Source organism: Pezoporus flaviventris, unplaced genomic scaffold, assembly GCF_033815535.1.
Source record: "Pezoporus flaviventris isolate CSIRO_AGI_PZ_B2104156 unplaced genomic scaffold, CSIRO_AGI_Pfla_v1 ptg000025l, whole genome shotgun sequence".
In the NCBI taxonomy this organism is placed as follows: domain Eukaryota; kingdom Metazoa; phylum Chordata; class Aves; order Psittaciformes; family Psittacidae; genus Pezoporus; species Pezoporus flaviventris.
The window spans coordinates 13,437,438-13,462,274 of record NW_026892573.1 but is presented as its reverse complement, the minus strand read 5'-3'; the positions used below and the strand labels follow the sequence as shown (position 1 = coordinate 13,462,274).

The 24,837-nt window shown below is 37.7% G+C and overlaps 1 protein-coding gene across 9 annotated transcripts in view; it reads left to right on the top strand.

Moving 5' to 3' along the window:
• FRY (FRY microtubule binding protein) overlaps nucleotides 1-24,837 on the top strand; it is a 230,202-nt gene that overhangs the window by 47,161 nt on the left and 158,204 nt on the right. For 2 of the 9 annotated variants that reach the window (XM_061457541.1, XM_061457542.1), the window contains exons 1-2: nucleotides 2,113-2,384; nucleotides 6,275-6,373. The exons of 1 other annotated variant lie outside the window; for it this stretch is intronic. In XM_061457541.1, coding sequence (XP_061313525.1) covers nucleotides 2,180-2,384; nucleotides 6,275-6,373 — 304 coding nt within the window. In that variant the 5' untranslated portion in view covers nucleotides 2,113-2,179. Of the gene's footprint in view, nucleotides 1-2,101; nucleotides 2,385-6,274; nucleotides 6,374-23,069; nucleotides 23,846-24,837 lie in introns of those variants that run through there. 6 more of the 9 variants (XM_061457548.1, XM_061457547.1, XM_061457546.1 and 3 more) reach the window with 4 other exon arrangements.

Below are 24,837 nucleotides of genomic sequence, written 5' to 3'. Positions count from 1 at the left end.
TGTCAGATATCAGTTTAAAGCTCCTCAAATGTCAATTCCTGCATTTGGTATTTATTTTATCGCCTTCACACGTAGTTCAAATATATTTATATTTGCTCAGATTTGAGCACTTTCTGTTGGTTTAAAAAGCTTTTGATTCATTTGCTTTGGTTTAGTTGTTCTGTCAGGAATGGACTGAGTATTTTTGTGTTGATTCAGTCAAAGCTGAAAAAGCAAATGCAGTTGGAAAAGAAGGGGAAGCAAGGGAAGCTTCTCAGACCTGTTTGGGGGTTTTATTATTAACTTGGGGGGGGGGGGGTGTTAGGATGTTATTCACAGATTATACAGATTTGAAGTACATGAAAGATGTATTTTGGCCTCTAATGATGAAGACCAGGGCCTAGAAGCATTTCTAAAAAGTCCCTGAGCAATTTACACATTAAATTCCCTTTGGTTATAGCCTAATTCCCACCACCTAACCTATTTTGGAGTCCAGTGGGATTTTCAAAAGGTTATTTCAGCATATAAACAGAGCTCATAATCCTTTGAATACTCAGCAAGACCAGAAATAATCAGTTTGCTATCTACAGTTACTGCTGGTTTAAAACACTTTAAATCATCAGTTTGTTCTGAATGTGGGGTATGATTTCTTGTTCCAATGTATTTAAGATTGGATTATTACATTCATAATTTCAACTCCCAGCCAAATGCAATCGTATTTCCAGAGGAAGAAGAAAAAAATCGAGCAAACTATTTGCATCCTTCTGCATTTCTAAAACAATAAAATACTTAAAAAGCTATATAGATATATACTAAGTTACACAATTTCCCCTCTTTCCTTCCAAAAGCATGTAGATGAACCTTTTATTTCTTGTCAACAATAACAAAATTTGTACTGAATTTCGTGAAAAAAACTGTATTTGAAGCAGCCAGCCTCTTGATCATTACACCAGCCATATAGTGTACCCTATCTTTAGGAAATTAATGAAACCATTCATGGTTTAAGTGTTTTAAATGATTCAGAGAAATCAAGTTCTATCTTCAAGTGTTAAAATCAGTTTGCCCTAGGTATCCATGGTTTAAATATTAGTTACTCTCACTTTAAATTACCATCCTGCTTATTCACTTTTCCATATTAAAAAGTTACTGTTACTTAACAGCAAAATCTATGTAATTAGAAGTTTTTTTGCTTCTTGAATTTACTAATTCATTTTTATCTCATTTATGGTAGGATTCAAGAAAGAAAGTTAGCAGGTTCATAGAAAATATTAGGATTTGTCCTTTCTGAACATTTGAGAAAGTAAGATCATATCCCTGGGAGGCCCAAAATATTTCACTAGGATAACTGGAACAAAACCAGAACAGTACCTTGGCTTTTAGTGAAGTTGAAAATTCACAGACTGTCTTTGGCATATGCATATTTAAATGACCTATTTTTGTTAGTCAGCAGTTCCATAAAGAGGCAGTCAAAGTGGCAGATCTTTGATTCTCACCAGTAGGAAAGAACATTAGTGCTTCTTGAGGAAAGAAACCCCAAAGTGATGCTGTGGCCATAAAAACCTTTGTGCTTTGGATGTTTTGGGCTATTTATCAGTCTTTGAAATGTGACATTGCCAAAGGACAGGACTAAAAACCCAAGCATATACTATTCAGGTTGAACCTTTCCCCAGACAGGTACCTAGGCTGGTGACTGGGTTGGATTTTTGTTGGGTTTTCTTTTGTTTGTTTGTTGGGTTGGGTTTTTTTTTACATCACTCTGTTTTCTCTTTTTAAGGTTTAGCAGCACTTGTTTAGCTTGCCAAGTTAATGAACTATTGATGAACTGATCGGAGAAGTGCTGTTGATACAATGTAAACCACACTAGCCCTAGACAGTGCCTCATATTAAACTGCGTCTTCCCCTTTGCGCAGATTGTACTGCTGAGCTCAGGTTTGTTAACTTGCTACTTACCTGAAAAGATTCAAAGGAGTGATTTCAGCATGCCCCTTCCCTGTGCTGTTTCACTGATGCAAGGAGGGGCCATGCAGTAACTCTACACCTGTCCAGCACGCGCCTGTCAACTTGCTCAACTTCCCCAATGAGTGCCGCATTGAGCATGAAAACATCTGAGATTGCTTGGGTCTGTAACCATTAGTCCAAATACTTCTGGCTATTCAGGTTGGATTTGAGCTGGGGTAGCTTTAACAGCTAGCTCTCAATAATGGCAGTTGATGACAGCAACTTGTACTCTAGGACTAAGAGTAAACTGAATTCCTGTAAGACTCATTGTAAATCAACAAGACAGAGAAGCCTACCACCAGACATCCTGCTAGAAAATGATTTGAAAGGAAAGTTTCAAAGAAATATTAGGAACGTAGAGCCTATACATCCAAGGCGCTCTAAGAAAAGACCTTCTATATTTTCAGGTAGGAAATGCTATGCTAATAGTATGTTTGTGCAATATCTTTTAACCTGTTAATATTTGAAGGACTCAGTAGCTGATTCCAGTCAGAATTTATTCTGTTTTAAAACCTAAGGCAGTCTTCACAGATATATTTAATTAAGTACATTTATCTTAAATTACGTCAGCCATTAGAGTTAAAGTGATAGAAACAGAAAGAGAGACTTTCTTCATAGTTCTGATTTCATGTTCCTTGCTTGTGGGATTTTTTTTTTTTATATTTAGATTTAAAGAAAACCATTTTTTTCTCTACAGCTTTAAGCTGCATTTTGCTTAACCCTGCTTATAAGCAATGCAGTCAATAGCTGCAGTGTATCTCTCTTGCTTCTCTGATACTGTCGCTTTTTTGGGGGAGAGTGGTTTGGGGATACACAGACTTCTTCAGTATAGCTGACTTTTTTGTGGTGTAGCCAGAAATTAACATCATTAAATAGTTAAATGCATGCTTTGAATTCCTGGCTTGCACTGGAGCCTGTAATGTCTGGAGTTAATAATTCAGTTTAACTCTCTAGTTATTAAGAAGTGGGAACAAGATGTAAGAGTGAATTTCAGTCAAGCTAATAACAAGTCTGGGTATTTTTTTTTTTTTATTACTATTATTTGAAATATACCTAAAAATATGCAACAGACTACCATGAGCACAAAGCATTTGTTGCACAACAATCGTGTCATCTTACCTAAGAGGACTTAAAAGGTTTTATGGGGGGGAGGATCAATACTAGCTCATCCCTACTGAAAGTGAAGATGTATTTTTATGAGGCAATCAGAGGAATTTAATCCTTTTATGTATCTCCATTTACAGATAAAAATGAGGATTTTTAAATTTCAAGGGGAAAATAGAATAGTCAAATAGGTCTTTGAAGAGCTATGAAGTATATTCAAAAGTGTTATTTAAATATTAATGTTATATTCCTTCATGACAACTAAACTTACATAGGTACCTTCTCACGAGCTGAAACACTGTTGAAGGGAGTACAGTGTTAAAAGATGACGCAGGGCAGCACTTCTTGTGTGGGTTTTAGTGCCTCCATTGTACCTTTGTTAAGGTATTTGAACTATTTTAACATCTTAGGAAGTAAAGCTTTATTTTCCTTCTTCCTGTTCTACTTCCCCAGCTTAAGAGAATGCAAAAAGCCTTATCAGATCTGAAGTCAGGTGACTTAGACATGCCCAAGGCTCCTGTGCTTCTCAGTGCCTGAACAGGCTCTTCCTGAGGTGATGTGGTCTGTTGGTGACTGTCAAACCACATTATTTTGAGCAGGATAGACCCTCTGACCTTATTCTTTTTCAGTTGCTGCTTTTTGTCTTCTAGCTACCTTTTCTGCTCCTTAATTACTCCCGTGCTTGGTGGTTTTTTCCTCCTGTAACTTTTCACTTCTTTTCCCTATACATCAACATTTTTGTTAAAAAAAAAACAAACCATATTAAATAGCCTTGTGTTTGGTCTCCAACATCATTACTCTGTTGTGCACACACAGATTTCTCCTTTATTTTGTAATAATTTTATTCATTTATTTATTTATCATACTGTTCTTCTTTCTCTCTGTTCTCTTTCCACCCTCCCAAATTACTACACTAGCAGTAATGCTAGTTTGTGCTGCGTCAGATATGAGCACTTTAATGTAGTTTGTGTGTCTGGAATGCTGCCATTACGCTTATGAAATCCACTACAGCTGTGTTACTGTACACTCAAGGGCACTTAACTCAAAGGTAATGCAAATTGCTTGCTATAAGCAATTGATGGAGCATGATGGAAAGATGGGTATAGACTTTCATTTGGTAGGTCAGCAGTATACATGGAAGAAGCTTTACTGGATTTGCTTTTGAAAACAGGTTAACAAAGTTAGCTTGAAGTCCACTAGACCATTGTCTTTGTGCTGTAAATGCAGGTTAGAATGGAAACAACTGTGTCCTAAAATCATGGAATGGTTTGGGTTGGAAGGGACCTCTAAAGGTCATATAGTCCAACCTCGCTACTGTGGGCAGGGACATCTTCCACTAGGTGAAGTTGCTCAAAGCCCCATTCAACTTGACCTTGAACACTTGAGACAGATAGATATTAAATATATATATTTATATGTACTATAAATATATAATATACATATATATACTTGCTCTACAATCTTTTGGATCACTGCTCAAGCCCTCTTAACAATGTGGTAATTCAAATTTCCTTATTTCAGCATCGTCATCTACTAATATAAATATTTTAAATCTCTATCATTTTGACTCCTCCACTTTCTTCTAATACTCTTATCTCTGCTTAGTCTTTTATATCACCATGACCCTGTCTTAGTTTTAGGACACGCTTGCAATTTAGTCTGAAGTCTTGTACATCTTGTTTTCTTTCCTTTTATTCTATCTTAAAGAGCTTAACAAACAGAGTAATGAATAGTGACATGTCAAGGCATCTGGGTGCAAGGATATAGGTTGGTTCACACATGGGGACTCTTGTTTCAAATGGTGCAGACTGAGGGAAGCATCTTGCATGCGATAGGCTTGTGTTGCAGCTTCCTCATAACTGTGATAGCTAGAAGCTCACTCTTTGAAAATGAAAGCCTCAACCTGAGAGAAGTGTGACATGGCTGTCTGTCTTGTCATCAGGAATTGAGTCATTCACATATGCCTAGCCAGGACAATCCAAACAATGGTATCACCGGGTTATTGTGTTCATTCCCATGTAAAGCGGAGGACAGAAACTATGTGAGGAGAAACCGTGGCATTGCCAAAGGGATACCCTGCACAGAGACACCTTCTTCTTCTTTCAACAAAGCACTTTGTTTCTTATTGGTTTAGAGCTGTTGTATACTTCAGGGCATGGTTAGTGACCTCTTTGATACCTAAATTTTCAGGTTTACTACTTCCTAGTGACACCTTTTTACTTTTTTTTTTTTTAAACAACCACACAGGCACAACTGATCATAATCAACACTATAGAGCCATTTATTGTCAGTTACAGAGAGAGGTTCACCACCTTCATTAGTTGCATTTGTAATGATCTGCCGACATCCCCTCGGCTCAGCATGCCATCATAGCCATGTCTGAACCTTAGCTTGGCAAGACTATAAAAAAATTAATGGTGACTTGTCTTAACCTGAAGATAAACCTGTGACTTGCAATGAGGAAAGAAAGAAGTGTAAAAGGGCAGAGTGGGCAACAAGGGGCCTTAGGAGGCCATGTTACAGAGGTACCTTGGAAAGGTAAATTGAACTGGAAGTTAAAATGGATTAGCTAAACATTGTTAAATGGCTATGCTGACTCATGTTCAGAAGCACAAGAGGCTGAAGAAAATTAATCTGTATTTATCAATTAAATAACCAATACAGAAATTACAAAGGTCAAAATACTAAAATAAAGTGTAATAGTGTAGTTCTACTTGGAAGCTATTTGTGAGCTGGGGATGTTAGTTTAAGTACACTGAAAATCTGTTTCTACTGCTGTCGTTAGTATCTTGTGTTTTGGTGGGTTTTTTTCCTCTCCTCCTTCATTTTCATATGGAGTAGCCTGTATTATCATTGAATAGTGCTTGTTGACTGCTGTCAGTTTTGAAGGGCAGAGAGAGGGTTGAGAAAAATACTTTGGATTTTCTGCCTCCCAGGATCAGGCACACTCCCATTTCATGGCTGTATGCCTATGGCTAGAATAAGCTCTATGTGTTCTGTGGGACAGCAGGTTACTTCTGCTTTGTAAAAGCACTGTGGTGTTGCTGTGTGTTAATTTAACAAACATCAGTGTGGTTAACAGTACTTTATATAGCTACTTAAAGTAAGAATGTAGGTTGTCAGTCTGTGATTTTACAACGGAAGAGCTAGTATTCTGTATTAAATTCACTGTTTGTTTGTTTGTTTTTTTCAGTGAAAATACTGTCACAGTTAGAAGTCTTGAGGTACTCACTCAAAGCATTTCTGGAGTTCAGACCAGCATACACTCTAGCAAAGTCACTTTCTAAAATAAGTAAGTTGATTTGACGTCATGTTGGCATGTAAATTAAAATACTGAAACTTATAAAAGAAAGAAGGGGTTTATATATAAGGAAAATATTTAAAAGTTCTTCAGCAGTGACATGAATAAATAATTTAATTTTTCATGAGACATGGGGATAAAACATCCAGTACGTATGATTTTTTTTTTTCTTTTGACTGGCTACATTAATTGGGAAAGACTTGCCAAATCTAATTACTTTTTATAAGGATGCTTAAAATTATGAGTACAGAATGTATCTTGATTTAAATGAGTTATAATGATCTGCATTCAGTATTTTAATTTGGTGAAGATTTGAATATTCTACTTCTGAATAAAGTGTACAGCATGGTAATAAGTTGTGCTTGTAATCTGCATATGATAATTGCTTTTCACTTTTGGTACCACTACTGTCACCCTGTACGCTGAAGTGTGGCAGAATCGCTTGCATTGGTGCTGTATTTTACCAGTATCATTCACTGACAGCAGAAGGGAAGGCAAGACTGTCTTGTTCCAAAGTTCTTCCCTTCCTGACTTGAAAAAATTGGCTTGGTTTCCCCTTAATACTGTTAGCAAGACCTTCTGTTGTTTGAAAATGCATGGGGAGAGGAGTGTTGTAATTTTTTGTTTGCTGTTTGTATTGAAAACTGACATTAGTTCTGTATGTTTTATTGAGAATTATATTAAGATATGCCACCATGCTATAAAATTGGTGATTGACTGTGTGTCCACCCATTGATCTGGGTTAGTGACCACTGTTTTATTAATAGGAATTATCAAATCGATAATGTCTTAAAGGAAGGCTTTTCTGTTCGCCTTCCTTCTGTATTGTTATGCTTACATATTTCTACATATATTACTTAATATACTCTTACTATTTTAGTTCTTGAATGGTTTTTTTAAGTGTCATTTTCTTCAGAAAGGATGGGTTGATGATTCAGAGGAAGGCTATGGATTCTGCATTTGAAAGTCTGATGTAATATATGCATGTTGTCCAACTTGTTTTCTTCTTGGGTTCACTGGTATTTTATGGACTGTAAAGACTGATTTCCTCATGCTCTTGTAGGCAAGATGCTAACTCACCTTTAAGTTGTATTTGGGAAATAAAGGAAGCTGTCTATATCTATTGGAGAGTGACTTGAATGAGATGAGGGGGGATATAGGAAGAAAGGTAGGGTTAAGGTAGGGAAGGCTCCATCTGCTATTCTGGCTTGGATTTTTGTTTTCTGACTTTTTTGAAAACTCTTTAGTTGTCTCCTAGATTTAGATGGCCACCATCAGTTATGTTCAAACTCTGCTTTAAAGGAGAGTCCAGTGTTCAAGTGAACAAAATCCATTGTACACACAGTAATGTACTTCAAATCTTATGATGTCTAAGGGTTTATAGTATTTTCACTGTACTGAAGGACCTTGTGAAGCAATTGCAGCACTTGCTTCCTGATTTCAGCACAAGTTTCTCTGTGTGCTGGCATAGTAAAAGCACATGAAAAAGAATCTGTTTTAGTAGTATGGTTTGCCATTTTGACCCTTTGACTCTCTGCGATGTCCTATCTAGAGGATAATGATTAAAGTGTAGAGTGAACTCTCAAAACTTGTGCTGAGTGCTTGCCTCCTGGGAAACATGACAGGCTCTTTCTTTTGCATGGTTATGTAATTTTCGAGGAGCACTGAATTAATATCAATGTTGGTTGTATCTCAGAAAAAAAGGTATGTTAATCTAAAACATATTGAATTTTAAAATAGAAAATCAGAGCCCTAAGAAATGTTAGCAAAATAAGAAACATATAAAAATGTTTTAAAAGATTTAAGAACAAGCCAGTCACTCTTTACATCAAATGGTAGTGGCCTTAACTACATTTCATGTGCAGTAAATCCATAAGGGTTTGGTGACATTATTTTTAAGTAAATCTTTATTTGGCTGTCATGAGGCAATAGAATATTTTATTCTCTTTAGCTGATTTAGCATGCACCTTAAAGAGCAGAGTCACCACAAAAATATGCCCATCTTTGGCCCGTAAAGAATCATTTTATTGCTAATGATTCGGAAACATTGTCCATAATAATTTTTTTTCATAGAGGAATACATACCCTTTCATTACATGCTAGACAAACATTACTTTTAAAGTCTTACACTAGTGCATCTGCTGCAATCAAAAGCTTGTCAGCCTAGTAAAATGTTTTTTAAAAAAGCAGACTTAAAGGTTATTGTAATGGCTTTGATTTAACCTTCTTCCTGATGTATATTTTGCTCCTCTTCTGAAGTGCAATCTTCACATAAGCTGATGTAGTTAATGACATTAAAATATGTTCCCTTAACAGTCATATGAGTCTATGGACTGCATAAAAATCATTCAAAATATAGTTCTGCTGTAGTGCTTATTTACTTGTAGATATGTTTGAATACCTGTTGGGTGCATTTGGTGGATAACTATTTTCCTTTCAGCTATTTATACTTTCCCTAGCCCTTAATGGTAACATACTGTATCCTAGTTAAATCACCTGATAGTCTTGGAATTTCTGAAATAAGTGTTCTCAATGTTTTCTTCGTTTTTATTTCTTTGCTATACCTGAATTTAAACAATAACAGAAAAGTTTGAGTTCCTAAAAATACTTAACTCAATGAGAATTTTAGAAATCAGTATTTTATTAATCTGTTTAGTTTCAGAGACTATTTTTTCTGAAGATGGGTATAGACAATAAAATTCATCATAATTACAAAAGACTTTCTTTGAACACAGTTGCAGTTAGCTTGAAGACTTTTTGGTACTTCTTGTGATGAAAAATGTCCTGGTAGTGAAAGGAAAGTCTTGAAATACTTCTGGTAAATCAGCTGTAAGCAGATAGACACTGAGTTAATATATATAAGTTTTCATAAAGAACAAATTTCATCAACTGTATCTCTCATTAATTTTCTTTATTGCTATTAATTATAAGTGGTTAATTTGAAATATGATTTTTATGAATTTTGGGGATTGGATCTTAAATTAGTAAATTGATGCGAGGAGCTCAGGACATTATTATATTTGGGTTTTCTGGGCAGTTGAAACTGCACACTGCTTCACAAGGTGACATCAATTTAAATTCTTCTTGCACAGGCTATACAAGTGTCTAGCTGCTACGCAATGCTGGAATGGAATTTTGTAATCAGATATAATTTTGAGCACTCAACAAACATCTGTTAGTTGATGACATTACTGTTTCCAGGAAGTATTTTCTTAGATAAGCAAAGTATATTTTGTGTGATAACAGTATAGTTGCTCCTCCTCCAAGGACTTGGCTGTGTAGTGGGGTTATTGGCTTATTTGTTTGGTTTAGAGCTGCCTGAGGGTGTTCCTGTGGCTTTCTGTGGGTTTTTGCTCTGTCTTTGGAGTTACTGTTTCTGCAATTTCATGGTGGTTGATGGCAATGTGCTTTAGTTGCAGAACTCGTTACTGTGCATGCCTATGCTCACTTTGTTGTGAATTATCTGCTCTTCCTAATAACCCTTTCTACAGTCATTTGTGATGCAAACAATAAGGGGTTGGCAAGATAATTTTTAATCATAATGTTTAGTCTGCATAATGGTAAGGAAAGAGGCACTCAGTAAGTATCATCTTTCTTATTGTAACCTCAGTTGTCCTGCATTTTTGAACTGTGTTTAGTTTAAACCAATCTCATGCTAGCCTGTCTCTCCTGTTCCTTGTATGCAAGCCAGAGAAATCCTTCTCTACCAGAGTTGCTCCACTTCCCCATTTTGCCTGGACCAGCCTGTAGCCTCCGCTAACAATTCTTAAGCACAGCTCAGAAGTGGACAAGAGCTGAGGAATCAAGAGAGAATTGGATGCTGCCACCCGCATTTAATGTTTTACTGCATGCTTGTAGGCTGTTTCATGCCATCTTGCCATGGCCAGAGAACAGCCCAGGTTTTAATATAGGCATGGCATTTGTGATAATGATTTGTGATAATGTACTTGAATCGCCAGTCTGTCCAGCAAGGGATGACTTTAATAACTATAAAGGTCAATAAAACTCAGTACAAGTTTGCTCTATGAGTCATCTTAAAGTACTTCTGCGAGGGCTTGTTCAAATCTATCATGGACGGTTATTGAGTCCTGTATGGAGAATCATTCAAGTGCTAGATTTCCACTGGATGCTGAGGCTTTACTCCAAAGTGGAACGGTCTAGTATGTGGCAGAGTTTTTACTATCACACAAAGATGCCAGGGTGAAAGAAGAGCAGAAGCTAAATTCAGCTCACAACATGGAATTTCAGGGTCTGAAGATAAGTAAAGCATATGTGTACAAATACAATTCTAAATGTGTTCTGGAACTAGAAAATCAGTAGTTCTCTCTTTAGAATTTAGAAATAATGAGTCATACGAAATGTCATGGGACACATAAGTAAGAGTAGTGTTACAGTTTGGCCTTCACCTGGTTGCAATTGTATTCTCTTCCCTTGCTATTTCCCTTATCATTGTTATTATTGGTGGTAGCAGTAGTGGTTTTGTGTTACACCTTAGTTACTGGACTGTTCTTATCTCAGCCCATGGGAGTTACATTCTTTCGATTCTCCTCCCCATCCCTCCGGGAGCTAGGGCCGGGGAAAGGGGAGGTGTGAGCGAGCAGCTGCGTGGTTCTGATTTACCAGCTGGCCTTAAACCACAACACAGTGTTAAGAATACTTCTGCATAATCTAATGTTATATTTTCATTCCTCCAACTTGAAAACTCATCCTAAAAGAGGTCTTAGCAGCTGTGGCAACTTCACTCAGTAGCAGGAAGAATGATGGTGACGGAAATGGAAAAGGCCAAGTCTATGCCTCCTTTGCCTGTCTTTACCTCCAGGAGGGCTCAGGAATCACAGGTCCCAGAGCCCAGTAAGAAGGCCTGAAATAAGGCAGACTTACCCTTGCTGCAGGGATAACAGGTTAGGGAACATTTTAAAAAAAAACATGATGTGCATGAGTCCACGGGACCTGATAGGATGCAACCACATGTGCTGAGGAAGCTGGCTGATGTCACTGTCAAACCAGTCCTGATAGCATTTGGAAGCTCATGGCAACTGAGGAAAGTTCCTGAGGACTGGAAGGAAGCAAATGTGTCCTCTTTCTTCCAGAAGGGCAAGAAAGAGGATCCACAGAACTATGGGCTGGTCACCCTCACCATAATGCCTGGGAAAGTGATGGAGCAAATAATAAATAATCCTGTAACCCGTTTGCAAACACAGGAGAAGTAGATGACTGAGTACATGCGGTAGTCAGTATGTTTGTCTAAAAGGGAAATCATGCTTTACCAACTCAATAGCTTTCTAAAACAAGATAACCAGCTTGGTGGATGCTGGGAGAGCAAAGGATGCTGTTTATCTCAGCTTTAGAAAGGCTTTTGACAGTGTACCTTCTGCAACATCCTCATAGACAAAATGATGAAATACAACCTCAGAGCTGTAATCAGTGGATTTAGTTTTAAGATTCTGTATTTTTTTTCCTTTATGCCATTTTCAATCTGGTTCTCTTTGTGTCGTATATGGAGTAGGTAATGTAAGGTTCAATATCAGATTAGTATTGTAATGTGCTGATGAAACTACAGAAACAAATACGAGTTGCAGTTGTTGCTTTTTAATAATAGCGAACAGCCTGTTGTCCACACAGATTGAGATCTTAGATTATTTTGATCTCATTGTATATTACTGAGAATTAATAATGTTGTCTATATATGTGAAATGTTATATTTGTGTTTTGTAGACTAGACCTGACTCCGTAAGTACCTGTTTTGACGTTTGCAAATAGTTTAACCTGGATCTAGCATTACTCACATTAGCTCTGCCAGAGGGGTTTTCTGTCTAGCCTGGCTAAACTGAATTACTGTATATGGACCAGAAATAAAGACATTCTCTGGCCTGACCTATGCAGGAAATCAGGCTGATTATCACTGTCCATTCTGGCTTTTAAAATCTTCAAACTCACTGTTTGGTCGTGCTTCCGGCAGTTAAACCTAGAATGTAGCAGTTCTTGCAACAGCCAAAGTTTACTAATGATGCAGCCAGAAAAGTGGCTTGGAAGAATGTTCTTACTTTAAAATGCAGTAACTGTTGCAGATGTCTGTAAGTGTATATGAGCAGTTGGGAAAGTTATTTAGCCAGGTGATACCTGTGAAAAGTATCTCTTTGTATTTTAAACATTCCTTTTTTTTTTTTCAATTTAAACACATTGTTTTCTCTTGTTTCTTTTCCCCTAAATCCCCGTGCTGCATCTTTTGTGTTGACCATGGTGATCAGGTGCTCCTTCAGGGACGCACACAATATCATTCATAGAATCATAGAACCTTCAAATGGTTTGGGTTGGAAAGGACATTAAAGATCACCTAGTTCCAACCCCCCTGCACCTTGCACTAGACCAGGTTGTTCAAAGCCCTGTTCATAAAATGAATGTAATGCTGTGGCCCCAACCATATTCCCCAAAATACACACGCAGCACCAAAATCAAATTTCTCCTAGCCAGTGCCACCATAAGGAGACCAGATGGAAATTATGGGACAAAGGGAGAGGATGGAAGAACTTCACAGGTTTTTCAACTGTAGCACAATCTTATATTAGCTGAAACCAAACATAAAAACACACCCTGGGTCAAATCTGCTGTGTTATCAGAAAATGAAGAAGCATATTCTTGGACAAGTTTCTGTCTTACAGAGGATTCTATCTGTACTGAAGCTGGTTTTAGTTCACTGAATTAGTCAGTAGCTGGTGGTGACCTCCCTTGATCTGTGGAAGAGTTCAGGCAAGGTTTGTGCGTTAGTGCCCTGTCTGAGTCAGGAGGATACAGTGTCACTGAGCACCAGCACCCGACTGAGCATGAGCTCAAGTTCCACACCCAGAACCACAGCCCGGCACCACTTGCAGCTCCACTGCAAGATTTTAAATCAAGTGAATCCCAGTTGTTATTTTTATGATCACCATTCCCTTTTGGATTAGGTTGTTATAAATTTTAACTGGGTTTTCTCCAGATCTGAGAATCATATTCAAGTACTTTTATTCAAGTATTCTGTTTCCAGGGATTGTATTCAGGTGTATGTCCTGTATTTCAGATTTAATTTCATGGCTGAGAAGCCATGAAAAAGAAAGAACCTCTTTTCCTCTTCTGATTTGTGAAAGAGAAAACATGTGAGGGGATGAAATCCACTCATTTTAATAAAAAAAAAAACATAGTTTAGATTTTCAAAGCTTTTAATGATACAGTGAACAAACAAGTACTAGAAGTCTGATACTGAACCAGATTAGGCACTTAATAATCTACAAAGCAATTGCTGGGTATTTCAGGAGCTAAATACCTCTGAAAGTCTAGCCTGTAGAGACTCAAAATCATTAATCATTTTTAGTGTAGTTAAAGTAACTATAATAAGTATTATCTTCACTAGGAAATAATTCAATTTTAAAAGTGACTTTTGTGCTTTTTCCCTTGGGTGCTAAGCCCAAAATAGTATTATTTTTCTTTTTGTTAATAAAAAGCAGATTTTAAGGGGGTTTTGTACATTTATTCACTGAATTGCAGTTTCCATTCAAATGTAGCATGAGAGAAACCTTGAGTAACATTACCCTCTTAAGCAAGATGATCATTTGCCTTTTTCCAATTTAAGCAGGTAACTGTGTTAGACCTTGTAGCTCTCTTTAGATAAATAGGAAGAGACAGACTCTGAACAATACAGAAGGCCCAGTTACAAGGACTGCATGTATATTTAACTTGGCTTCTGTGAGGACCCTGGTGCTTCTATAGAGAGGCAGCAACTTGGAGAGTGCTAGAGCTGTATTAATCACAGTCACATAATGGTCTGGGTTGGAAGGGACCTTAAAGAAAACTGGTTCCACCGCCCTCAATAGACAGGGATACCTTCCACTAAACCAGGTTGCTCAAAGCCCTGTCCAACCCATGCTGGGGGATGGGGAAGAATCAGCAAAGAAAACCTCTCTCTGAAATTGAGATCTCTCCTGCCACAGGTTATTTCAAAAGGTGAAACAGTGCATCCTTATAGGTAAGTTTTTAATTAAAGTTAAGAAGTTTTGCTCAGAAAAGATTTTGCACATCAGAACCACTATTCTCATATGAGTTACTCTATTTAAGTGTTACCTCCTATCTAGCCAGCATCTAACAATGCCATTGTGCTAGTAAGGGTATTACATAGTAAACACCATATGCTGTGCCTCACCCATGCTTGCCTAGGAGGTTTGTATAGGAAAGGATTTACATAGAGCGCAACACATTTCTCTTTCAACAACCGATTAGGATTGAGATGTTTACTGGCTTCAATTCTTCATAATGGAGAAAATCATTTTGATTAGTAACAGGAGAGCACTACAGCAGGAACCATATCCAAAAGGGTCATCTGTACGTAATGAAGAGGAACCTGAGGGAAGAAGAACCACAAGAAACAGAAATTTGACCTGATTTTCCTGACACTACCTCACTGCAGTCATTTATGTAAAGCTGCTGTAAAACAGCCAGTGGTTTGAGTCAGGAAGATTTTTGCTGATAGCTATTTATGTTTACTTTGGGTAAACAGAAATATTTTCAAATGGATGAAGGGCATGGTGATTGACAGCCTAGCTATTAAAGGTATCAAGTGAGCTAAGAAATGTATGTTCATGTGCATGCCCTGTTTATAAACTGCAGTCAGAGAAAGAAAAATATTTATTTTGGTCTGCCACCTGGCATTGACTTTTTAGGTAATCCTGGGTATTGAGGCATTATTTCTTCTCACTTTGAAACAAAAAAGAACTTTCAGAAGTTGAAGGTGTTATACAGCTGAGTCATTAGGTCCCTGGTAGCAGTAGTCTGAGCTACTTGAATGTTGGATATTTCTGTTGGCATTTCTGAGTAAAATGAGGAAAAAAAAAGCTCTTTTTACTGTAATGAGGTAGGGTTCCAGCTATGCCAAGCACCTCACTCACAGCAAGGGCCTGAGTCCTCCTCTGAAGGATGTACAGTCTTGTTTGAGATAGCATGTAGCAGTATGTGTCAGGCATGTAGGGAAAGTTGATGCAGTGACGCATACAATTTGATACTTCTTCATCACTTGACAGTGGTAAAAACTGTTGTTAGCTGATCCTGGCAGTGCTCAGTTTCCCCGTTTCAGCCAGGTAACTGTTATGCAAGTGTTGCAAGAGGTAGTATTTTTTGGATTAATTCAGAGTGAACACTGTATGCATAAGTCCCATCTGAGGGAACTGTGAGGGTGTTTCCGTTACATGGGCACGTGTGTGCCATCTCAGACCTGATACCTGGCTGGTCTGATGGCCTCTCTCTGATAGCAGTCAGAGTGCGATACCTGATAGGAAGGTGTAAGAGGCAGCAAATGTAGTACAGTCTGATCCCATGTCCATCTCATCTTGATCTTTAGTAGATGGAAGTTGGTTGAAACCCTTCCAACTTGTTCTCATTTTATGAGAAATAAAAAATCAGCTTGTCTTCTAAGGTTGATGTTGCTAACAGAGCAAAGGGGTACAAGCAGAAGGATACCTTTCTACAGAGTAATGAAAACATTGAAGTGCGAGTATCCAAATAGGTCAGCCAGAAAGGAAGAAGTGTTAATAATTAAAGATAAAACTAGAGAATGGAAAGGAAAGTTAAAAAAAGAACAAGTAAGCAGGTAGCTTATCAGAAGAGCATCTTATTTAAAGCCAGGGAAAGCTTTAAGAGCTGCTATGGCAGAATTAAGAGAATAAAAATATACCTGTAAATGTATTTGAGATTCAGGAAAACATCTGTTTCAAAAATCACCCTGCAGGAAGCGCATACCTTGAGATAAAAACTGTATTAGTATTTGAGAGCAAATTGGAAGTACGGCACTGAAAATTCCTCCTCATCATTAGGTAATGAATGAAAACATTATACATGTGCAGCATATTGAGGTGGAAATGAGTATTTTGAATGTGTCCTTCTAGAACAGAGACCAAATCAGGAAAACTAAAGCGTGTGATGTGCTTGGTTTGAATCAGAGATAGTTTCTGGCATCAGCTTGCCGTTCCAAGCGGGTATAGCCATCTCTTTGTCTCCCTCCCTCTGCTTCCCATCTCAGGCACCTCTCCAAGGAGTCAGGAGTTTTTCCTTTCCCAAGGCGGGTTCCCAGCTGGCTGCCTCTTGCATGCCTGGGGAAGGAGAGGAGAGAGGGTTTTTCCCCAGCTCTGTGGCCCTGGGAGAAGAGGAGGAGATCTGTGCCTGAACTTCAGGGTGTGCCTGCTAATGGCGAGCACAAGAATGAAGAGAAGATGAGGAGTCTTCTGATCTCAGCTACAGTAACATGCAGTAACTGTTTGCCATTCATAGAGACCCTGTGGAAGCGATCAGGTTGCTTTGAGCAACCTGGTCTAGTGGAAGGTGTTCCTGCCCATGGCAGGAACTTGGACTAGGTGATCTTTAAAGGTTCCTTCCAACCCAAACAATTCTGTGGTTCTATGAATATCTAGTGATGGGCATGCTCCAACCCTTCCCCTTCCTTGGCTTCCTCTTCTCTGCCCTCACTGAGCACTTGCTGTGAGGAGGGTAAAAGAGGTACAACTGCATCGCAGGGAGGTGGAAGAGGCCCTGATTTTCACCTAATTCTGGCCCTAAATTTTTGAGTATTTAGGGGGTCAATCGTGCATTGTGTGGTGAAATTTCATAAGCTGAGGAAAAGTAGGACAGCCAGAACCCCTGTGTTCCGTCTGTCCTAGGCTATGTGGTACCAATCTATTGTATAGCTATTGCAACATTTTAATTTTATCCTATTATATTCTATTTAATAGGCTTCTATTAGAATTTTTATATAATTGCACCCAAATTGCCTGATACTATATTTCTATGCTCCTGTCTTCTATTCCGACACGGTTTATAATGAAAACATGTATTCCCTATGCATTATTTACTGTTCTGCCACTTCTGCTTGTTTGCTTTTTATCACTAGGTGGCAGTATCTTAACACTCAGTTACAAACACAAGGCAAACAAAATGGTGCAGCAAAACTAGAGAGACATAAACTAAGAAGGATTTCTGTTGCTTTATTTACAATTTACCACATTAAATTGGGTTTGCTTAATGAAATTTTATTTTGTGAAGTGCTTTTTGTCACTTGGTACTTTCAATTTGGGACCCTAGCAAGATGTTTATTTTACCTTGTTAAATTATGGGACATTACAGGTACATAGAGTTGAGTTGATTTAGATAACAATTTTGATTTTCATTTTAGCAGAGAACATTAGTAAAGCAAGGTACAAGCTGCTTTGTTAATGTTTGCCTTGAATTGTTTTGTGTTATGCAAGCTGTAATAAGAAAAGCAAACAAACCTTGCAAATATTTTAACATAAGGAAAGAAGTACACAAACACAACAAAAGCCAAGTTGAGGAACATGAACTGCCTACATATAAATACTGTGGGGTTTCTGCTTAAATGTAAAAATAGTACTCCTTCTTTATTGCTGGTTTCCAGGTGGACTTTTCACTTCACAAATAATAGACGTATTGTTATTTTCAATGTTTCTTTTTTTCCTCCTGAAACCAGAGGGATCAAATCCAATACCTAAGCATAGGTATTTAAGAGAATGCCCTCAACTGCTTCAGAAGGTTGTGGATCTCATGTAGGTCTTCTACCTGCCAGTCTCTGAATTGCTTGCATACCTTCGGGTATGTATAATTATACTAGACAATTATATTTGGGCACCTGAATACTGTTTGACTACAACCAGTATCCGTCTGAAAGCTAACACAGTCTTTCAAGAGTACATCATAAAGAGGTTTCAGGTAGTTTTATGAAATAAGGGTATGTGAAGTCATGAATGCATTGCAATATATCCCATGATGTGATAATAGATCCTTTTTATTTTCAATTGTTAGGTGTGTTCGGTACTGGAAGCAATTTATCTGTGAATCACTCATTGTAGGGTTGCTTTATTTGGCCCAAAAGGACTAAATTGTATCAAAACAACAGAGAACCTAATAAGCAGCCCTGATTTGTTCCTTGGGGTGAAAAACTCCAGACAGCTAAACATTTATCTAAACTGTACCGCTGTAAATCCATGATGATTCTATGAAAATCAGAGACAGGAATAATTCAGTATACAGCACTATCTAGCTAAAAGGACATAGCATTTGACCCAAATTAAGGAGTAAAAGCTGTATGACTTGGTGAAGCCATAGAGAATCAAAAACAAATTTACAACTTCCAGCAGTTCAGAAAAGTGACTTTTGGCTTTGGGATCTGTGTCCACGTCACTGCCTGGAACTGGGCAGTAGAATAGTGATTGACAGCTAGCAAAGGTAGAAGCAAGGCATTATGAGCAATCTGGGCAAATAAAAAGTTGTGGTTTGTGTAGGGTTTTTTTGCTAGATTTGGGTTGAAGTCCTCGCGTCTTGCAGGATGACACCATAGGAGAAACTGGTTTATAAACATGTTTCACTGCCAGCCTAGGAGAGGCTTTGTAGTGTTAGCAGGTATTTGTGTGCTCATAAATATAATCATTGTGCTTTACTGATGGAGTTTGAACATAAGTACTTAGAGGTAAAAAATATAATCACCTGCTATGTAAGTTTAAAAACTCATTCTGATAGCAACAAATACGGAACGCAGTGAGAAGTTTGTGCAACTAGAAGGCAATCAGTGTGTGAGCACTAGGAAGGAAATTGTGTACAAAATTTGAATCTATAGTTTATTCTTGCTTTGTTGCTGTTGTCATCCCTTGGAGGATGTCATCCCTTCAGATACTCCTTGCATTTAGCCTCAGATTCTGAAGAGTTCAGATTGCAAAAGCCGAATAGGTCCTTTCATACCAAACTAAAATGAGCCCTGAAATATTGTGCAAGGACTGTGCTATAGTCACATCTCCCTGTGCTTTTTTAAGGGTTCCTGCAAGCATTGCTCAAAATGTAGAGGACTGAACTGCCTGTATGGCCGTTATAAATAGTAGTGACTAAAAATGTAAATAAAATGGGTGCCTATGCTACTAAATATTACGTATTTGGTTCCTAAATACAGTATCTGATTTACAGAAATAGTTACCCTAAGTATCATGTAGACAGTGAAAAGAAAAATGCTGCTTTGGAAAGTAATTGTGCTCTGTACTGGAACTCTTGAGAACTCTTTGAGTCATGCTGAAGGTACTCACCTCCCAGCATAGGCATCTAAGCTGGATGCCTCAAGACAGATATTGTGAATACCTTCAGCTGTATGTATTTTTGTTATTCTTTCACTGAGTGAAAGTTTTGGAAGTCTGTTTTTCATGTTTTGCAATGAAAATAGCTGTTCAGGCAGTGTTCTGCTCATGAGAACATTTCTGATCGTGCTGCTGAGCTCCAAATTTGAGGAATGGAAACTCCACAGACTGTTTGGCCACTGAAGGCTATAAGCCAGGTACCCAAGGCTCCTGGTTATCTGCTACTATGATCTCAGAAAGCAGATGAGAGAACAGAAGGTGCACTGCATGTCACGAATATGGAGTTTGGTTTACATACAAATGTTTATAATTGAAACAATGCTTCTGTAATCATGGTAATCAGCAGGTGCTTCAGCATGGTAGACCTATGAAAAGCCTTATGTTACAGATCTGATTTCCATAGTGAAAAACGTGTTAAATTATCATTTATCATAAACCCTTGTGTAGTGATATTGTTAAAAGAAACCAACTGTATTTGTAAATATGTAAGACTGAAATATCCATCATCGGGATGCTTACTTACACTGTCTTATAGCCTGAAATATGTAATTAAATTCTAAATATCATAAAGTCAACAAGAGTTGAAGTGGAAGCTGTGTAAATTCTTAGTCTTGTCAGCCTCAAGTTCAGAGCACCAGATTAGAATGCTGCTGTTTCTGCCATTTCAGTGTGTTATACCTGTTCTAGGAGTGTTCCTAAAATGTGAGCAAAGCCATAATATGTCCTATTTGAGCAAATTTAGTTTTTCAAATATTTAAATTAAGCTTAACGTTTAGAAGTTTTTTACTATTTTGTTATTACTTAATCATAGGAATTAGTGAGATTTTAATTGGTAATGCTATTAATTTTGAAGAAGCTGTTAAAGCAAAGGTTAAATTCAGAGGTATGTATGTTCTGGGTGGTACTTTGTCAAGCAGAACTGATAATGGAGGAGTGTCAGCACTGAGGTAAATTTTATTGATGTTATTGAATACTGTGCTGTGAACACCTGTGTTTAAGTAGTGGGGTAGTTTTTCCTCTTGTCCTCTTAAGGGACTGCTTTGTGGACTGAAAGCAGTTCCTTCGTTTGTACCTCTCCTTAGTACAATTGTGAGATCAGTAAGTGTAATATCAAAGTTGTATTCTGTATGAAGTCTTTCATATGATGCCAAAACCATACAAACTATGAGTGTTGGCATTTTTCTTTAGTATGCTTTGTCTTAAGACATCCATTAAATTGTTCAATATATTAGTACAACAGCCAGTGGAAGTGCACAATAGGAAAAAGTGTTCTTCAGAAAGAATGCTAAAAGGTGAAAGCAGTGAGATTGTGCATTGTATACTGATGTTGTGATACAATGTTAAAAAAAGACTACATGAAATGGAATTATTTTTGCTCCAAATCCCTTTGGAGAAAGTCAGTTAAATGGTGCTAGGGGATCTACCACTTCTAGACAGAAAGCTGAATGTAGCTATAGCTGCCTTAATGTTAGGCCATGGGAAGTGCAAACAGGCACTGAGTGATACTTTAACATCCCAAACACAAACTCGACTTATAGTAGTCAAATCCAGATAGCCTTGGAAATGACAGCCCATTTATTTCTTCACCATATGATCACAAAGGCAAGAAGAGATTGTGCTGGTTAGTAACTGGTAAAGATCAAGAAGGACAAGCGACAAGAACATTACTTGGATCATCTTTGTATGAAGTGATTTGGTGTCATGGTTTAAGCCGATCCAGTGACTCAGAACCATGCAGCCACTCGATGGAACAGATGTAGGAAGAATAATGCAAATGAAACAAAGATCAGTTGTGAGGTTAAAAAGACATAAAAGATCTTAAAAACCAGATGACTTCCCATTCATTATAATGGAAGAGTGGGCATATGAAGTTGCTCAGGTAATAAAATTTCTGTTAAATATATCAAAAGAGAGATTTGGCCTTGTAAATATAAACCACATAATTTATGGGGGAAAAATAATCAATGTCAACAGAGACGCTCATTGACCTCAGCCACACTCAAGGCTTTGAAACAAAATTTGGTGGGAGATTGTGTTTAAGGTGTGGATTTAATTGGAAATTGGATAAAATCCAATACAGATTTAGGAAAGACAACTATTTGCAAATTAATTTATATTTCTAACAAGAGAATTGTGATCAAATTGATATATCAATCATCTTTAGAAAAGCATCTGATGTAGCACCACAGGGAAAATTACTGCTTAAATCCTTGAACATAGGAATGCACTCTCTGCGAGGATGAATAAGGACTTCCAAACCTACCTGGCATTGTCTCTGCTGAAAAAGCAATTAGTGGGATGGTAGGAAGTCATCAGTCCTGGGGCTTGCCAAATTTTGTATTAAATTTATCTTTAATTATAAAAAGTTGGAGTGTGCTGGTTAAAATAGGGTAGTACTATGAGGAGGCATTGGCAGGTGGGGGAGGCAAGGATGGCGGGTGGGGGTCTCAGAAAAGAAATTGGGGGCTGGAGTGACAGCAATGGGGTGATATTTAACAGTACAGGGAGAAAGATCTGATCAGACCTCTGATATCAGGTGAGATCAAACCTGAGATACTCTGAACATTTCTTGCAGCACATGTTCATGAAAGAGTGTAAACTGTTTTTGAGTCAAGTTTTAAGAACTGAAAGAAGGTTTATAAAGTGAGTTTCTACAACAGCCTTCTATTAGTGAGGACACAAAACGTTATCTCTAGATGAGGTATGTTTACAGAAGACATTTAGCATATTTTCAGTGAGAACCACAGGAGTTTGGTCTCAATGACCCTTGTGTTCCTCAGTTTCCAATACAAACATCAAATTCTCTGCATACTGAAACTAAAAATAATGTGCAAATTTAATTGCTGACAAAGTTTTTAGAAGAGTCAGCAGCAGACAAGCTATTTTGGCTGAGATACTGTAATTATGAGATGCTGCAGGAAATTTCTTCCACTTAAGTGAGAAAAGAAGTACTGTTATTCCCAGGCAATAATATCTGGAAGGATGATGCCAAGAATGTATGAAACATAAAATATTTCGGAAGCTGATTCATCTTACTTTTCTTCATTACCATAAATATGCATAGTAATGTACTGTGATACGAAGTAAAACCTTAGGAATATGGAAATCTAAGCTATTAATTATTTTGTAGAAAATCCAGAGATTACAAGCAGTGAATTGCTTCTGCCTGATTTCTGTATGTGGATTCCTTATGTGAATTCAGTTCCTTTTTAAAAAAAAAGAAAAACATAATTCAAGATAAAACCAACATCACACTGAGAATTTTCTGTTCCTCCTTTGGAGGTGAATACCAAGCAGTGCTCTCTCTGGTTTATTTGCCGTTATGAATTCAGCTTGCTGTCTCTCATGTTTGTCGGGGGGGGGGGGGGGGGAGAAGTCAAGAAAAAAAATAACAACGCATTTTTCAGTAGCAGTGAAAGAAAAGCAGAAGCAGCCAGGCTGAATGCCGTGATTTCAGTGCTCTGGAAGTGCTTTTCTTGTGCAACTGGCCTGAGGGAGAGCCTTTTTTTTCCCAGCGTCACTGCAATCAGATCTATGGGTGCAGCTCTGCTTTACCGCAGCATGATGCAGTTGTCTACGGTTCAGCATGCTCTTCTTGGAAACAGGCGGAAGGAGAGCAGCTGACCGGAGCATAAAGAGGATGTTCGTTAGAGGGTGGTTTTTTTCCCAAAGCTAAAGAGTACGTGTGAAATTCCTCCAGCTGCAGAAGAAACGGTTTCAGTGGGGCTTCAAGTTGATACTGGGTTCGCAAGAGGCGGTGCATAAGCTCCGGCTGTCAGCTTCTGGTGGAAAAAAAAGCTTCAGACAGGCAGACTGCATGTTATTAAAAGCACAGCTCAGACACCCTTCGGGAAGATACTCTAACTGTGCTTTATGGAACAAGTGCTGTGGCGCTGCATATGCCTTAACCGACCAGACGAAATTTGCCTGCTTGTGGAATGGAATAAATGAAAATACATACTGAGAGGATGAGGGAATAAAATACTCTGCAAATAGAATTAAGTACAAGCCCCGGAGGAAGAGCAAAGGACAAAAATCTCATGGTGGTTTTTTTTTTTTGTTGTTGTTGAGCTGCTTTTTTTTCCATGAGCTTACCTACCATGAACGGAAGAAGTGGATCTGCGGAGACTTCATTTCCTCCTCTGACCCCTCGTTTACATCACTAACTGGTGACAGTCACATCTACATACATAGTACCTGCTACTTCAGCTGCTCAGAATTATAGAAGCCTCTTTGTATGCAGCAGACATGGCTAGCCAGCAGGATTCAGGCTTCTTTGAAATCAGTATCAAATATTTACTGAAATCCTGGAGCAATAGTGAGTAGCAGAAGAGTAATCTTTTCATATTACGCGTTGCTTGATAAATAGCTAGGATAACCTAAAGGATAATATCTTACCTTTCTGTATGTTTGTATTATAGAAACCAAATAATTTTTTGCTTTTGTCAACTCTAAAAATCAGAATGTCAGAGATTTAAATAGATTTCATTAACTGCAAAGGCTGTAATGGGATTATACTAGATTTTGCTTGATTGAATCCTGAAGTTAGGCTGTTTTCTGGCTCTCTCTAACAGTACATTGCAGGGAGTGCATTCCAAACAGCATTTCCTGCCTACATGTTTATTTGATTTGTCCAGACTCTATCTAAATATTTTTGAAAACGCTGTTTAAATATTTTTGAAAATGCTGTTTAATCACCAGGGTGTGGCATTGCTCAGAAGTTGATTTTTTCATTAATTGTGCACCAAGGACAGAAATATAATGATTGTACTTCAGGTCTGAAAGTCGTTATCTTAATGAGTTGAAAAGGAAAACATCAGTTGCTTATAGCTGCACTTCCCACCCGATGCTTAATTTCAGAATCTTATGCAATATTTCCATCCTTTAAGAATCCGTCTATTTATCTAATCCAGGCTGGGTTTTGCAGAATGTAAACAAATAGCATTTTAGTCTTCCTTGCTCTTTTCAGTATTGCTGGTCCTGATTTCCATTGCTGTTTAAATCAAATCAAACACTCTTCAGATTTTTCACATTATTATGTAATGAAGATTTCTTAGTAAAATCAGTGCTTGCAAATATATTCAAATTAGGTAAGCCATGGGATAACTCTGGCAGAAATATGCATGTTGATTTAAAATACATGAACAGTATATTCCTTTCCTATAGAAGCTTGTATTAAGAGTGCTAAATCTTTAAAATTAACTGGTTTTAAAAGATAGAACACAATGTCTCTGGAAAAATCCAACTTGGGTTACGAATGCAGTAAGGTTCTGATTATCCCACTATCTATAACTTAGGAACTTCTGCATA